This window comes from Lonchura striata, chromosome 12, assembly GCF_046129695.1.
Source record: "Lonchura striata isolate bLonStr1 chromosome 12, bLonStr1.mat, whole genome shotgun sequence".
Taxonomy (NCBI): Eukaryota; Metazoa; Chordata; class Aves; order Passeriformes; family Estrildidae; genus Lonchura; species Lonchura striata.
In genome coordinates, this window is record NC_134614.1 from 15,566,141 (window position 1) to 15,582,754 (window position 16,614).

The 16,614-nt window shown below is 52.7% G+C and overlaps 1 protein-coding gene across 2 annotated transcripts; it reads left to right on the forward strand.

Moving 5' to 3' along the window:
* Positions 1-2,795: 2,795 nt before the first annotated feature.
* Positions 2,796-16,536, forward strand: IMPDH2 (inosine monophosphate dehydrogenase 2). 2 transcript variants are annotated; one of them, XM_021531079.2, is made up of 15 exons: positions 2,796-2,922; positions 3,006-3,054; positions 3,149-3,250; positions 3,411-3,485; positions 3,943-4,149; positions 8,573-8,660; positions 9,232-9,431; positions 10,483-10,573; positions 11,252-11,347; positions 12,657-12,728; positions 14,877-15,020; positions 15,207-15,351; positions 15,437-15,580; positions 15,943-16,026; positions 16,291-16,536. In XM_021531079.2, exons 1-15 carry the CDS (start codon positions 2,825-2,827, stop codon positions 16,310-16,312), a joined length of 1,617 nt encoding a protein of 538 aa, XP_021386754.1. In that variant the 5' UTR covers positions 2,796-2,824; the 3' UTR covers positions 16,313-16,536. The 2 variants fall into 2 exon arrangements, with proteins under 2 accessions (XP_021386754.1, XP_021386764.1); XM_021531089.2 differs by lacking the exon at positions 12,657-12,728.
* The last annotated feature ends 78 nt before the right edge of the window (positions 16,537-16,614 follow it).

Here is a 16,614-nt window from a genome sequence, read left to right on the forward strand (position 1 = left end):
GGAAATGGTCTAAGAACTTCATTGGGCTCTCATCTGTTGGCTGCCTCTCCGATAGAGGTCTGGACTTCAGAGGGGTCACAAGATCTGAATTAGTTCCTAAACTGTTCTGCCTTGGACAATACAAAAGGACACAATCTGATTTCTAAATAAAACCCTCTTCTGCACTGTTGCTGCTAGGGCAGAAATTAAGACAGTCTTGTTCTCGGCTGCATCAGGGCTACTGTCTGCCTTGGCACACATAGAAGGGATGAGGCCTCGAATACTCCTATGCTGTGATAAGAGCAGATCCAGAAATGGTAGAAAAGAGCCTCCTGAGTGTACAGGGGGTGGAGGATTGCTGGTACTGTAGTTGCTCATCCTCTTGCTGGACTGAGTGCTGCTGGACACTGAATGGCTGTGCAGCTGTCCAGCCAAACCACATTCTTAGGCAAGTTTAATACTGACTGACTTGGGGTTAGTGCTTGGATTCCTAAATAATTGTTAAAGTGGGATATCAACTGTCTTCCACCCTATATGGGGCTTTTCTCCCCATCTTATTGCTGGAGCTGCTCCTCTCAAACATTACAGGGAATGCACCTTATCCTGATGATTCAGCCTCTTCTGTTTCGTTGGTGCCAATGCTTAGGAAAGAGCCCTTCTTCGCTTATACCTCTTCCTACCTTAAGGAACATCTCAATTCTTCCAGAAGTCTTGCTGACACGCTTCCCCCAAATCTCTGAAGCGATTGCTGTATCCCTGCTTGTTGGTTTCCTTTGCTGCGTGGCTGAAGCTCTGCTCTTAGCACTGCAGTCACGTTCCCTGTAACCTTGTGCATGGCAGACACGTTTGCCTGCTTCTCCTTTGGCATTGGAGCTCATCAGAACGGGAAGACAGATTAAACCCACTTTCAGCAGCAATAAACCATGTCTAGAGCTCGAGGGAACTGCAGGAGAGAATGAGGTGGAGGGGATGTCTCAAAAAGGCAGGGTCCACTTGCAGCCCAAAACCTCGCTTGATAATGAGTGTGCGGCCTATATGCAAAATACATCTTGTCTGTCCCTCCTGTGTTGACCCAGGTCTAAACAGCACATGTGATTGGCATCCTGCAAAGTGACCTTCAGAACTCTCCAGTAGCTTTGCCCCGTGAGTAACTCACACTACAAATCATTTTAAAGAGATGCACTCAACTATTTTTTTAATTTAATTTTACTCTTATATTCTCTGCTCTTTGTAATCTGCTTGGAAATAAAATGTTTTTCCCTGCAGCCTTTTGTTGTAGTCTGTTTGAGAACCATTAAACTTTGCCTGATGTTTCTGTTGGAACAGAAGCCAACATGCCTGTTTACTGCTGTGCCCGTGCCCGTAGCACAACAGCTCAGATCCGTGTGTGCCTCCCAGGTAGGCTCAGTGAACCTTTGTTAGCCTGTTCTTTTTTTAAATAAGGGTAGAGAGACCTGTCATACTGATCTTGGTCTGGTGTGATGCCTCCTGTTGTGCTGATCCTGTGACAGGTGATGCTGCCTCGAGCGCACGTCCTTGGCAGGCAGCGCTTTCCGATCTCTGTTCGCATTTCCTGTGTCCTACAGGGTAGTGACATGAGTAACACATTTCTTGAAGCTGCTTTCTGATCTTTGAACAAGGAATTAACCTTCTGCAGCAGGGTGTTGTAGGCACAGGGCCACTGTACTTTAGTCCCTGAAGTAGTTAGTTGTTAGAGAGGGGGTTGCCTTGGGCAGGGTGTTACAGGGAGCAGGTGAGAAGGGGTGTGGTTGTCTCATGTCCCTCATGCTCTGAGGCTGAATCTGGAATGTAACAGCAAGTAAACCAAGAGGAGGAAGTTGTTCAGTAACCTGCAGTACAGGAACTTTTCCTGATGCTCAAATGGAACTGCAGGGATGGGAACATCTCATCCTGGAAAAAGGCAACTGCTGTGTCATGTAAGGCTCATCTGAGGCAGATCTGTGTTGTGCCTGTTCTGCTTCTCTGGGCACAGTCCTCCTGCTACTGCTCTTCTCCAAAATCCTCCCTCCAGCCCCAGTCTGTGGTACAGATCTGAAGGTGCTACGCCCCCATCCCCAGTGTGCAGCTATCCTCTTCACACTGCTTGTTTCTACAGCCTGGCCTGGTGACTTTGGGAAGAGGGGGCTAATGCCTAGCTGGGATCACCTTGGATCCTCTGTGGTGAGACTGCTGCCTCTCATCCTGCTCGAGGTGCAAGGCTGGCCTTGCTGCTGTCTCTTGACTTTCATCCTTCCTCCCTTTGATTTACAAAATTGTTTGGATTCTGCTGGTTTGTCCCAGCTCTGCATTCACCACCGACCCAATAAGCCCATTCTTGTCTCCTGAAGCTGTGGGAGTACCTGGTGTTGGACTTAGCTGCCAACCCACAGTGTCTCTCTGTGTATGTCACCATGTCACCCGTAGCTGGGCTTTTTTAGGTGGTCTTCTAGCAGGTATCACACTGTACTGGTGCCACAAGCTGGTGCCAGCCAAGCCAGAGCCTGGCACGCAGGGCCTATTGGGCTGCACTGGAGTTCAGCTCCCTCTTGTCGGCTGAGCTCAGAACAGCCGCGATGACCCGGTGTCACCGGGCTGGAGACACGCGGGCTCGGTGCTGAGAAGCTGCTCGGGCGGCAGCGCGCCGGCACCGGGCCCGGCGTGTCGCCGCCGCGGCGGGCGCGGCGCGGGGCGGGGGCTGCGCTCGGGCCTCCGCGGCGCCAGGGGGCGCTGTGTGCCGGGCCTGCGGAGCCGCTCGCCTCGCCCGGCGGGGCGGGCGCCGCGGGGGCTCCCGGCGGCCGGCGGCGCGCGTGCGCTCGGTGCGGCGGGGCGGGCACGCGGCGGGGCCATGGCGGACTATCTGATCAGCGGCGGCACCGGCTACGTGCCCGACGACGGGCTGACGGCGCAGCAGCTCTTCAGCTGCGGCGATGGGCTCACCTACAAGTGAGTGCGGCCGGCACGGGGGGGTGGGACCGGGGCGCGGGGTCGCCGCGGTCGCTGACGCGTCTCCCCTCGTTACCCCGCAGCGATTTCCTCATCCTCCCGGGGTACATCGACTTCACGGCGGACCAGGTGGTGAGTGCCCGGGGCGGGGGAGCGGGCCGGGGCCGGGCCGGGGGTTGCGGCGGCGCCGCCGCTCACCCGCCGCCGCCGCCTGCCTCCCCGCCAGGACCTGACCTCGGCGCTGACCAAGAGAATCACCCTCAAGACCCCGCTGGTCTCCTCGCCCATGGACACGGTCACCGAGGCCAGCATGGCCATCGCCATGGCGGTGAGTGCGCCCCGCGGGCGGGTCCCCTGTGCCGCCCTCGGGCAGGGAGCGCCGCCGGGGGCTCCGCGGGGCCGCTCCGGGCTCCCGCAGCTCCACCGGCCCCGCTGCAGCCGCCTGCTGCGGCGTCCGCGCTGCCTCACAGCCGCCCTTGTGTCCCCAGCTGACCGGCGGAATTGGCTTCATCCACCACAACTGCACCCCGGAGTTCCAGGCCAACGAGGTGCGGAAGGTGAAGGTGAGTGGCTGGAGCGGCAGCACCGAGCCGTGCTGGCACGGGGGCCTCTGTGGAGGTGGGCAGCGGGTCTGGCCTCGCTGAATGAGCTGTGTGGGGAGATTGCTGACGTGTGCCCGATCTTCGTGTTTCAGAGCTGTAGCGCTGCCAGGGTTTGCAGGCACAGACCTCTTGTTATGTGCCAGGCACTGTCTATGGTCAGCCTGGGACTTGAGTGCTCCTGGTGTGGGAATATTCCCCATCATTTCAGGGAGGAGGTTAGCCGGGAGGCTCTTTGATTTTAACATTATTTGGGTGAGCCTTGTTGCTGGTTTGAGAGTCGTCCTGGTGGTGAGCATGTGGCTAGGCTGGGTAATGGCAGAGCCGTGTGAGTGGCTGCAGGAACCTGCAGGCACGTGCTTCACTCCTCTCTGCCCTGGCAGTGCCACTCAGCCTGGCTGCTGGATCTGCTTCCTTTCAGAAATACGAGCAAGGATTCATCACAGACCCCGTGGTGCTGAGCCCCAATGACCGAGTGCGAGATGTGTTTGAAGCAAAAGCTCGTCATGGATTTTGTGGGATTCCCATCACGGACAATGGGAAGATGGGGGGCAAGCTGGTTGGGATCATCTCGTCCAGAGATATTGATTTCCTGAAAGAGTCAGAGCATGACCTGCCCCTCGGTGAGGTGAGAAGTGCTCACACCTGATGGGTGTGAACACTATGTTAGGAAGCCGTGTGGGTTGTGATAAGGATAAGGGTGAGTGTGTGGCTGTGAGGGTGTTCTGCCAGTGGGAGGGAGCAGCTCCAGCTTAGGTCTGCAGATCTGTCTGCGAGTGTATTTCCAGGGGAGAGTGTCTTGCTCATTTGTACCCTTGTGCAGTGCAGTCCATGCAGTTTTATGTGAGTCGTGGGGGTCATCTTTTGGTGCGGTGGAAGCTCACCCCTTCACTAATTGATTGCCAGTGTTCGTGGTCTGCTGTAGTCCCACATGCTGGCACTGGCCAGCTTTGTAACAGCTGTGCTCTGCCCAGCAAACCCTCCAAGTGCTGAGCTTCCTTTTCTGGGCTGCCTTTCCCTGTGCACATCATCTGGATTAGTTGCTCTTCCAAATAACCCCCTGAACTTGCAGTCTGGCCTTCATAATGCTTTGCTGTCAGACTCCCCTCACGCAGGAGAACGTTCTGTGATTCCAGTTACACAAGCTGTGTAACTGGAGACCTGCAGTGCTGTCAGGTTACACCTCCAGTGCCTCTTGGCCACACTTTGCTCTTGGCTCACAAATATTTTTAGCTCTTGCTGACCAAACCTGGTGTCACATGCTGATCCCTCTTTGGTTTGAAATTAGCTACAAATACGTGATACAAGAGCCTTAAACTAGGAGTAGGTTGTAAAAGTGCACATGGGCCTTTTGAAGCAATGCTGCCCATTCAGAGGAGCCAGATAACAATCTTCCCTCATACTTTCTTTGGGTCATTCAGCACTGCAGGGCAGGAAACTTTCTACTGTCAGTGTCTGGTGCTTGTCCCTGTCACCAAGCAAGGCCAGGGGAACAAATGGTTTCCTCAACTTCTCTCCACTTGCAGTCCAGCAGTCCTTTTCCTGAGCCGTTCGTTGCCATCCACTTAAACACACAGGCCTCCTGTAGCATGGGAAGCACATGAATCCCACAGGCTTAGGAAGTGTCACCAGCCCTTGTTCTTGTGGGTGACTTTAACCTACCAGACATCTGCTGGGAACTTTATACAGCAGGAAAGAGGCAGTCCAGGAAGTTATTGGATTGTATGGAGGACAACTTTTTGTCACAGCTGGTGAGTGAGTGCAGCAGGGGAGGGACTGTGTTAGATCTGTTGTTTGCAAATAAAGATGGGCTGATTGGAGCCTGCTTGGGACATAGTGATCATGAAATTATAGAGTTCTCAATAATTTGGTGAAATGAGGAGGAACATCCAATAGGACTTTTACACTGGACTTACAGAGGGCAGACTTTGGCCTGTTTAGGAGACTTATTTAGAGAGTTCCTTGGGAAGCAGCCCTTAAAAACAAAGGAATCCAGAAATCTTGAGGGCACAGGAGCAGACTGTCCCTGTGTGCTGAAAGATGCATCAATGAGGCAAACATCCAGCCTGGATGGGCAGCAAGATTTTGAAGGAACTTAGGAATAAAAAAAGGATGATTCAGCTTTGTAAGGAGGGTCAGCTCTCTCAGGAAGTATTTAAGGGGGTTGGTAGGGCATGTAGGAAAAAAATTAGAGAGGTCGAGGCTTACTTGGAACTTAATTTGGCAACTTTAGTAAAGGATAATAAAAAATATTTTTACAAATATATATATGGCAAAAAGAGGGATAAGACCAACTGTTGTTCTCTATTGGATGGGGGAGGGATCTTAGTAACTGCAGATGAGGAGAAGGTGGAAGTGCTTAATGCCTCCTTTGCCTCAGTCTTTAGTGGGAAGACGGCTTGTCCTGAGGACAAGTGTCCTCCTGGGTCGGCATATGGTGTCAGGGAGCAGAATGAGCCCCTGTTATTCAGGAGGAGGCATTCAGAGAACTGCTGAGCTGCTTGGATGTTCATAAATCCATGGGACCAGATGGGATCCACCCCAGGGCGATGAGGGAGCTGGCAGATGAGGCTGTGAAGCCACTGTCCATCATTTGCCAACAGTCCTGGCTCACTGGTGAGGTTCCTGATGACTGGAAGCTGCCCAATGTGGCATCAATCACAAAAAGGGTGGGAAGGAGGATCCTGGAAATTACAGACCTGTTAGCCTGACCTCAGTACCCGGTAAGGTCATGGAACAGTTTACACTGAGTGTCATCACACAGCACTTACAGGATGGCCAGGGTGTCAGACCCTCCAGCAGGGGTTCAGGAGGGGTAGGTCATGTTTGACCAACCTGGTCTCCTTTCATGACCAGGTGACCTCCTGGTGGATGAGGGACAGGCTGTGGATGTGTCTGTTTGGACTCCAGCAAGGCCTTTGGCCCTGTCTCCCACAGCACACTCCTGGAAAAGCTGCAGTCCATGGCTGGGACAGGAGCACTCTGTGCTGGGCTCAGAACTGGCTGATGGCTGGCCCAGTGCAGTGAGCAGTGCTGCATCCAGCTGGGAACAGGCACCAGTGGTGTCCCTCAGGGCTCTGTGCTGGGCCAGCTCTGCTCAATATCTCTATTGATGACATGGATGAGGGGATTGAGTTTTTCATTAGTAAATTTGCAGATGCATTAAGCTGGGATCTGTTGGAAGGTAGGATGGCTCTGCAGAGACTCCTGGAATGGTTGAAGGGATGGGCAGAGTCCAGTAGGATGAAGTTTAGTAAGTCCAAGTGCCCAGTCCTGCATTTTGGCCACAATAACCCCCTGCAGCATTATAGGCTGGGGATGGTGTGACTGGATAGCGCCCAGGCAGAAAGGGACCTGGGGGCACTGGTCAACAGCAGCTGAACATGGGCCAGCAGTGTGCCCTGCGGGCCAAGAAGGCCAATGGCTCCTGGCCTGTGTCAGGAACAGTGTGACCACAGGAGCAGGGAGGTCATTCCTCTCCTGTACTCAGCACTGGTGAGGGCACACCTCGTGTGCTGTATCCAGTTCTGGGATCTCAGTTTGGGAAGGATGTTGAGATGCTTGAGAGTGTCCAGAGGAGGCAACGAGGCTGGAGAGGGGCTGGGAACACAAACCCTGTGAGGAACGACTGAGGGAGCTGGGGGTGCTCAGCCTGGAGAAAAGGAGACTCGGAGGTGACCTTATCACTCTCTACAACTTTCTGAAAGGTGACTGTAGTCAGGTGGGGTGGTCTCTTTCTCCAGGCAGCAACTGATAGAGGACACAGGCTTAAGCTGTGCCAAGGGAAATACACCTTGGATATTAGGAAGAAGTTTTTTACAGAAAGAGTGATAAAGCACTGGAGTGGTCTGCTTGGGGAGGTGGTGGATTCATCATCTCTGGATGTGTTTAAAAAAAGACTGGATGTGGCACTCAGTGCCATAGTTTAATTGAAATATTAGGGCATGGGTTGGACTCGATGATACTGAAAGTCTCTTCCAACCCAGTGATTCTGTGATATGTCTGCGATGCCTCAAGCTTATCTTGAGATTTGGGTTCTGTCACAGCATTTTGGGTAGATGAAGGCATGGTCAGCCTCTTTCTGATGCAAAATGTCTGTTCTCATGATAGAAATAACTAAAATGTTCCTTCTTTGTATGCAGCTGATCTACCTTCTGAAGGGTTAGAGAATGTTCCCTTTTAGCTCTGCCCACCCTTCTCAAATAACCTTTGGCCTGTGTCTGTAGTGGTCTTGCTCCATGGGGGACTTGATAACCACAGAATGCTGTGGTTGGAAAGAGACTGGGAGGTCTCTTGTCAAGCCACCTGCTCAAGGCAGGTTGAGCTGGAGGAGGTTTTGTGGGACTGTGTCTAAATCTCCAGTGATGGAGATTTCATGATCTCTTGGAGCTGCTCTCCCAGTGGGACACCACTGTTGAGATGAAAGTGATGAAAACATCTACCATACCAGGTCAGATGTCCCCAGTGTGCAGCACTGCCCTTTGCTTTGTGTTGTGTTTTGGTCCTTGTTTATCAGGGTGAGTATGGGTGTGCATGTTTGCATTGACGCAACTCCTGTGCCCCACTGACCTTACCAGCAGCAGTGAGTTATTCTGGGCAGAGCCCTTCCAGGGCCTGTGCACTGGAGATGCTGCCTGAAAACAAGATTGAGGGCACCATTTCTGCCAGAACAGCGTGAGACTCCAGAGATGTCTCCAGCCCTTATTTGCATGTGTTCCAATGAAAGGGGGAGCTGTTAGGGTGATAGCCCAAATAAAGATCATCTGAGAGTTGTCCCTTTTTTCCAGGTGCTTTCACTTTCTTCCTGAGGCTTTCTGCCATCTCCTGTTTTCAGTTCACTGATGGCCTTGGGGCCTGTGCCAGTGCCCGCATGGGGACAGCACACTGGAGGTTTTCCTGTGTGTTTCTGGAGGCGTGTTGCTGTGCTGGGGGCTCTTTGTGCAGCACTCCTGCACGGCCGCTGCGGAGCTTTTCACGTGGGCAGGTGGTTTGGTATTTTCAGATCAGTGTGAAGGAGTTCTTGTGACTTTTTGTCTTCTCCCACCCACTAGATTATGACAAAGCGGGAGGATCTTGTTGTGGCCCCAGCTGGCGTAATGTTGAAAGAAGCAAATGAAATTCTGCAAAGGAGTAAAAAAGGTACCTGTGACCCTCTGTGGCATGAGGGAGAGCTGTGGAAGCGCTGGGCTGGGCAGCAGTGGGTGAATGTGGGCACACAGTCCCTGTGTGAGTGAAACATGGGAGACAGCAGTGAACACAGTGCCCACAGCCCTCTGCTGGGGTACAGAGTTCACGTGCCTTCATCTCAAATGTGTTTGGATATTTGGAGTTGAGGGATTCTTGGCAGCCCAGTGTTCAGCTGTCTAGCCACACGTCTTTCATTTTCTGGCCTGGCCTTTGCATTTCAGTGCTCAGTTCAGCTGTCTTAGGGTTTAGTAGTTTGACTTTTAATAGGGCGTTGTGCATCTAATTAGTTAAAAATGCGCACATTTTCTATGGTTGATGTAAAAATACTGAGTCCTTCTCCAGTCCTACAAACTCCTTTCTCTGTTTCTCAAGCCAGGGCTGCTGGCATCCATGGCCAAGCAAGATTTGGTAACACACCTGAGTCTCCATCTTGTAGAAGTTTTTGCCTGCCTGTTGCCCTGCTCTGAGCTAACGACTGTCTCCTGCAGAAACCCGCAGTAATGTTCTTTCTGTCTGTTTCCAGGCAAGCTGCCAATTGTTAATGAAGATGACGAGCTGGTGGCTATCATTGCCCGCACCGATCTCAAGAAGAACAGGGACTACCCTCTGGCTTCTAAGGACTCCAAGAAGCAGCTGCTCTGTGGTGCTGCTATCGGGACCCACGAGGATGACAAGTACCGGCTGGACCTGCTGGTGCAGGCTGGCGTGGACGCCGTCGTGCTGGTGAGCACCCACAGGGGAGCCATGGCCATTGTGTCAGCCTGGGACACTGGAGGTTGAGTTCCAGGCTGGATGAATGTCACTGTCCTTGTCACAGGCCTTTCTGTGTTAAAATGTGGCAGTCTGTTGACCTCTCAGTCTTGTTTGAGTCCTCAGATTGGAGGGATTCCTCTTCCCTGGAGACTTATGTGACCTGAAGGAGTTCATAGGGTGCATTGAAGCCCTGAAGGCTGAGAAGAGAAACAGTGTTAGTTAATACAAAATCTTCTACAAATACCTCTTCCACTCTGCCACCAGCCTCTCTGATGTTCCTGACTGGTTTTGAATATTTGGCTTCTTATCAGTTTCCCTTCATCCCTTTGGTGTGTGTTAGTGACTCTCTTACTGATGTTCAGGAGTGGTCAGTGAGCGCAGAGCTGCTCTGCTGGTCTCCCTTTCTGGCCTGTAAACTTTCAGGCACAGGTTGTCACTGCCTGTATTGGCACATGGTTTTCTCATTGGTTGTGATGCTGTGAGTCTGCTGTGCTCTGAGGGTATGGCTGTGCAGTAGGAAATGTTTAACAAACATCATTTGACTGGGTCACAGAGATTGCCAGGGACTGAGTGCTCAGTGCTTGACATCTGGTATTTGAGCTGCACAGCAGCGAGGTGCATCCCCCACCAGCCCTGCTGGGTTTCACAAGGAACATTCTCCATTTCACCTGTAGTTTGAGGCACGGCTGGCAGTGTCCTGGTGATAGAGCCAGATGGTTCTTACCCACAGCCAGATGTTCTGTTTGTTGCCTTCTGTAGAAGGTACAGGATTAAACCTGAAGGATATTACTGAAGTCTTTAGCATACTGAAGTCTTTACAATATACTTCCTTGTGCGGGGAAGTACATTCCTGTCTTGGCAGCAGCTTCTGGGGTTCTGTGCCCAGTCTGGGGAGTCATTTTGCCAGTTACTCAGCTTCACAGAGACCCCAGCAAGCAGAGTGAAAAATCTGAAACTTTTCTGAAGCAGCATTTGCAATCTGAAGAAATTCTGGTTGAAACTGATTTTCTTTCTGTTGCAGGATTCCTCTCAGGGGAATTCCATCTTCCAGATCAATATGATAAAATACATTAAGGAGAAATATCCCAACCTACAAGTTATTGGAGGAAACGGTAGGCGTGTGTTGAAGACTCTTGTCTTTAAATGACATTTGTTTATTAGACATAGAGGGAGCTGCAGGGATGGGAATGAAACAGTCATCTTGGTAAATTTCTATGAGCTTAAATTGGTTTCCTCTGACTTGTGAAATGGAGCAAGACCACTGTAGACACAGGACTGTACCTTACTGCTGCAGATACTTAGAAACCTTTGTTCTGCTGCACAGCATGTTACAGTCCTCCATAGCACATTATGTATTAGCTTATTTTACACACCAGTTTAAAATTTTGCTTAATAATGAATATTGCTTGATGTGGAAATCTAGTGGCAATTTTCCCTGCCTCTTAACAGCAGAGTCCAGTGGTTGCTGTCTTTACCTGATGCTGCTGTTACCCTGTACTCTGGCCTCCCTACCTCGTGTGGCCCAGAGAGTGCCTGGGATCATGCCGTGACTTCTGCTGCCTCAGCCTTTGGGTAGAAGTGCGTTGCAGAATAGCCTAAAGGGGCAGTGCCACCTCACCCACCGTGGCAGCTGGAGCAGAAACTCACTGCTCCTCCCAGATAGGCCTGGCTCTGGCACAGGCTGTTGCCCTGGGCGGGGGTGTTGGCAGCCATGGGGAACCTTCAGGGCAGAGAAGTGTTGTTTGCAAGTGTGCTGGTCTGTTTTCAAACCGATATTTTGCTCCCCACAGTGGTGACTGCGGCTCAGGCCAAGAACCTCATTGATGCGGGGGTTGATGCCCTGAGGGTCGGGATGGGCAGTGGCTCCATCTGCATCACACAGGAAGGTGAGAGAGATCAGCCACCTCCTAAATAGGCTGAAGACACCTGCTTAGTAGAAATTCCCTGCTGAAAAGCAGCATGGCTGGGATGGAATTCTCCCCTTGTGAGGGCAGTGTCCATAGGAAGACCTCTTTCACCCCCTTTGTCCAGGACTTCCAACCTTTGGGGTGGCAGCAGCAGCAAAGGCATTTCCCAGGACTGACCGAGACTGAGTAGAGCTGGTGTGGCAGATGGTGGCTTTGCCTGGGGGGAGCTGATGGCTCTGCAGGGAGAGAGGCTTAGTGGATCCCCAGTGCTGATGGGTGAAGTGCCCTGGGCTGTCCGTGCTCCCTTTCCCTCTGGAAGCAGTGTGTGTGATGCTTGAGTATTGATCTGGGCTTGATGCCTTTGCAATTTCCAGGCCAAAATGGGATTTTTTGCTTTTGTCTCTGCTGTTAGACAGAGCTTGTGTGGGGCAGAGGCTGTGCCACCCTTAGCTAAAAGGCAAGAGGGGCATCCCCCAGGGCCTGAAGGAAGTCTGCCTTGAGGACAGACTCAGTCCTTGTGTGTTGGATCTCAGGTAGGGCACCGAGTGGTGGTGCAGCAAGGTGCTGCAGTCCATGAGCACAGCCCCTTGCTGCTTTGGTCCTTGGTCTGTGCCACAGGAGGCAGCAAGTGAGCAGCTGCTTGGCTGTAGGAGCTGTGTTAGCTCTGCCCTTTCCAGCATGGAGCCTGTGAGCAGCCCTGGACCTGTGCTGTGTTCCTGCTTTGCCTGGCTGCAGGGAGTTCCCAGTCAGGGCAGTCTGCCTCAGGTCAGCTTTCTAAGGAGGGAGGAATATCCTTGGACTAACACTTCCATAGCCAGAGCAGAGCCAGGACACACATGTCCTACCCTGGCTCTGAGGCAAAGGCATGCTCTGATCTGCAGAGTGGTGAATGTCCCTGGGGTTCTTCCAGCTGCCCTGGGATCGGGGTTGGGTGCTGATTTTAGTGAAGGTGTAGAGCAGAGGTAGAATGTGGCATTTCAGAGATGTGGTTGCAGAATTCTTGCCTGCAGCTCCCCACGTTTTTGGTCCTGTTATGGGCAAGAACTCTGGGTTTTTGGGGTAGGGGTCACCTCTCTGGGTGGCTGCTGGGGTAGGGCAAGCATGCGCTGTGCACAGCCGGGCCTGGCTGCCTTGGATCTGGCCTCTGGCTTGGCTCGGGATAGGAAGGGTCAGCAAAGTCAGCTCTGTCCCACACCGTATGCTCTGCCCAGTAGCAGGTCACTTCTGGGGTCCTTTGTTCTGCTGCTGTTCTTCTGTCTCTAAAATGTGTGTGTTTGTTTTTATTTAGCTGCTCCAAAGATCCCTCCAGACCTAAAGTCCCACAGCCCCAAATGCCCTTCTACTGTCACGGGCACCTATAGTAAGTCACTTGCCCTGTTCCCAACCCTAATTATGTGTCTTGAAGCAGGACCCTGATTTGGCTGCACATGGCCCTACTGCTTGTTTGAGAATAATTTAGCTGTAGATGCACTTGGGGTTTTGTGGCTTTGGATACTGGTTTTGAATCCGAAATTAATTCTGAGAAGCCTTTCTGATTTCGTAAAGCAGAATCTGAACTGTCCAAGCTGAGGGAATTCAGGCCTGCCCTCTCCACTCCAAAATCCAGTTAGGAGCCTGACTACACCTTCTGGATCCCTAGCCAGGCATGCTCCTGCTGATCCAGTACTGGGAGGTGATCACTGAGCAGTTCTTGATTGGGCTCAAAATGCAGCCCTACTTCTGGGGAAGTTGTGCACTGGCCAAGCATCCCATGGAGCTGGCTCCCCTGAGTTACAGAGGGACTTCACTGCACATGGCCACCTTGGCAGCTGTGTCCCATCTTTTCCCCACCAAGTCTTGTGGAGAGAAGGGGCTTTTGCCTGCCCAGCACAGGGTGCAGTGTTCTCTGCTCTGATGACCAAGCAGCCCCTGCAAGGCAAGCCTTAGGCTTTGTCCTTTCTCCTAGTTCTGACACACCTCAAAGGAAGAGGTTTACTCCTGCAGATCCTGGAAGGTTTTCTCTAGCAGATGATTTTGTAGGGCCACCCTTTGCCAATACACTAAAAGGGACAAACCCTTACCCTGATGGTGTGACGTGTGTGTGTGCTCAGAACCCTGCTTGGGAAGCTGCGCTCCGGGGCTGTGGCACTGGGCACTGGGACACTCGGAGACGCACGATGCTCCCAGGGGCCCTGAGCCAAGCTGTGCCTTAAAAGGCACAACCTCTGTGGTTGTGCTTGAGAGGTTTCTGCAGGCCCTGCACTGTCTGTGGCACACTCCCATAGACCCTGGACTCAAAACCTTTCAGAAATGGGTATTTCTCTCCACAGAAACACCCATTTCTGAGCTCTTCCACGGCAGCGTTTTTCAGCTGTACTGTGGCCTTCAGCAGTGCAGAACTGCAAGACCATCTCTTTAAGGGCATTGGTAACAAAACTGGCAGCCTCTCCCTGGCTGGCTGAGCTGAACACTGGGGTCTGATTAAATTTAGTTCTGTCACAATCTCAGCCTGAAGTCTGGCTGCCCTCCCTCAGCAGCTGCTGCTGAGTGCTGGGAGTAGAGAAATTGTAGCCTCCTGGCCCCTGCAGGCCTCTGCCAGGGACATGCTGCCAGCACTGCCGCCATGCAGGCTGAACCACACCTGGAGTTCACACTCCAAAGTACTAATACTGTATGGCCTTAATCTTACCTAATTTATGGGACTAACCATGACTGAAGAAAAGGCTTCTAGTTATCGTGGGGAAGGGACATCTCCCGGAGAGAAGCTTATCTCAGTGTTCTTGCATGCCTGTGGCTGACCAACATGTTACAAGACCTGCCTTGTGCTGGTTTTCCTCACATAACGGGAAGCTTTTTAACTGCTACCGACTGGGAAGAACAAGTAAATCCAAAGTTAATAACTCTCTCCTCATGGGGCCGCTTAAACTTGATGGAACCCTTGCTACATTGCAGGGCAGGAACATAAATTATTACCAAACCATTCTGCCTGTCTCCTTTCCCACTGCTGCATGTGTTTGTGTGTATATGCAGACCTGTATGTATAGATATATTTATATCTATAGCATATACAGGCATATGAGCTCTCTCTCCCAGCCAACTGCCTTTCCATTCAAGAGGCACATCATACAGATGCTGGGTACATGGACAAGGGGTCTGGCAGCTCCAGGAGAGAGCTAGCAGTGGGACATGGCTACATGCCGGGGATGCTTTGGAGAGGGGCTTTTGGAGTTTGCTTTATTTCATTCCCAAGCTCCCCACATGTCTGCTGTGCACAAGGATTGAGCCACGAGTCTCATCTGATCCCAAGCATCCAATCAAGGACCCCAGTCCCAAGGTCACTCACAGCTTTTTGGAGCCAAGGGCTGTGAGGACGTCTCAGCAGGCATCTCCCAGGCATCTGCTTCTCTTGGATTCAGCCTAGGGAAGGAGCGTTCTGAGTGCTGGAGCATGTGTGTGCTGGAAGCCTGCAAGAGCCTGCTGGGACGGGGAGGTGCTGCTGCGGGGGCTGAGCCTGTGCTCTGTCCCGCAGTGCTGGCGTGCGGCCGCCCCCAGGCCACGGCGGTGTACAAGGTGTCCGAGTACGCCCGGCGCTTCGGCGTCCCCGTCATCGCCGACGGAGGGATCCAGACGGTTGGACACATCGCCAAGGCCCTGGCACTCGGGGCCTCCACAGGTGAGCACCACTGTGGGGAATTCCCCAGGAGGTGTTTCCATATGGCATCACACTGGGTGTGAGGGCCTTTACCTGCAGGTGGCTGGGGGCACCGGACTGCAGCCAGGGCTGTGCCCAGGAACCCTGAGGGATTTTGCAGTACTGCCACTGCTGCTGATGTGCTGTTCCTGTGATATCTTGTGACAGTGATGATGGGCTCTCTCCTGGCTGCCACCACGGAGGCTCCAGGCGAGTACTTCTTCTCGGATGGCATCAGGCTGAAGAAATACCGCGGCATGGGCTCCCTAGATGCCATGGACAAGAACTTGGGCAGCCAGAATCGGTATTTCAGGTCAGAGATGGTGCTTTGGGGCAGCAGATCAAGCTTTTGGGGTTTCTGTGCTTCACAAATAACCTTGATTTGTGCTTTCATGCAGTGAGACGGACAAAATTAAAGTGGCCCAGGGGGTCTCCGGTGCAGTGCAAGACAAGGGCTCTATCCATAAATTCATTCCATACCTAATTGCTGGGATCCAGCATTCCTGCCAGGATATCGGTGCCAAGAGCCTGACCCAAGTCCGGTGAGTGCTTCCCCGTGCCTGTGCTCTGGTTAGGTCATGGTGCTGCTGATTGGAGTCCCTGTGCAGCTGTACTCAAGCTGTGGTGTGTTCTGGATGATTTGTAGCTCTCTTCCCTCATCTCCAGTGGGCACTGCCAGCCCCAGGGACACAGGAGTGGTCTCTCATGGGATATTCAGCTGGCTGGGCTCAAAATGTTGGGATTACATTACCCAGTCTGGTTCTTGAGAGCACAGGAAAGACCATTCTGGCCAACAGCTGGAGGACCCAGTGACCCTCATCCCAGATGTTCCAGCTGAGCATGTGCCAGAGCACTGTCTTCCCTGGACTCTGCCTGGCTTGTGATAGATGTTCTTCCTTCTCAGAGCCATGATGTACTCGGGAGAGCTGAAATTTGAGAAGAGGACAACGTCTGCTCAGGTTGAAGGAGGGGTGCATGGCCTCCACTCGTAAGTGCTTCTGCAGGATCCTTGTCACTCTGGGGGGGCGTTGGGGGTGAGGAACAGCCACTCTACCTCAGCTGCCATGCCCTAGGCTTGGTGTGCCATTCATAGGCTTGCTCTGGCACCACACAGCTGGGCCAAGCTGTGGCCTGTCAGGGTGCTGAGGGTTCCCCTCCTTGGGCTGGCAGGATCTGTTCCATACTGCACCTTTGTCCCTGCCCTGAGTGAGGTGGTCAGCAAAGGGGCTCCCTGGTGCTGCTTCCCTTGCAGGTATGAGAAGCGCCTCTTCTGAGAGATCTGTGTCTGTCCTTGTGCCACTCAGCCCTGCGCCCCTCCGCGTGGGAGCTGCTCTTGCTGCAGAAGTGCCATTATTGTGGGCTGCCTGGAGCTCCTGCTGTCCCTTGGCTGCTTTCTGACCACCCGCGGGGCCCGCCTTCCACCCAGGAGCCACGATCCTGGGCTGGAGCCTTGCACGTGTTGGCCATGTTTTACAATAAAAAAATGAAAAGATGTGCAGTTGGTGTCAGCCTGGACCCCTCTTCCTTATTTACCTCCCTTGTTTTCTGTCCTTGGCTCTGTCCCTTGTTTCCTACA

Coding starts and splice junctions, on each gene's coding strand:
- IMPDH2 (XM_021531079.2), top strand. CDS start 2,825: ATGGCGGACTATCTGATCAGCGGCGGCACCGGCTACGTGCCCGACGAC. Junction 2,923..3,005: donor GGCGATGGGCTCACCTACAA/GTGAGTGCGGCC, acceptor GTTACCCCGCAG/CGATTTCCTCATCCTCCCGG. Junction 10,574..11,251: donor ACAAGTTATTGGAGGAAACG/GTAGGCGTGTGT, acceptor TGCTCCCCACAG/TGGTGACTGCGGCTCAGGCC.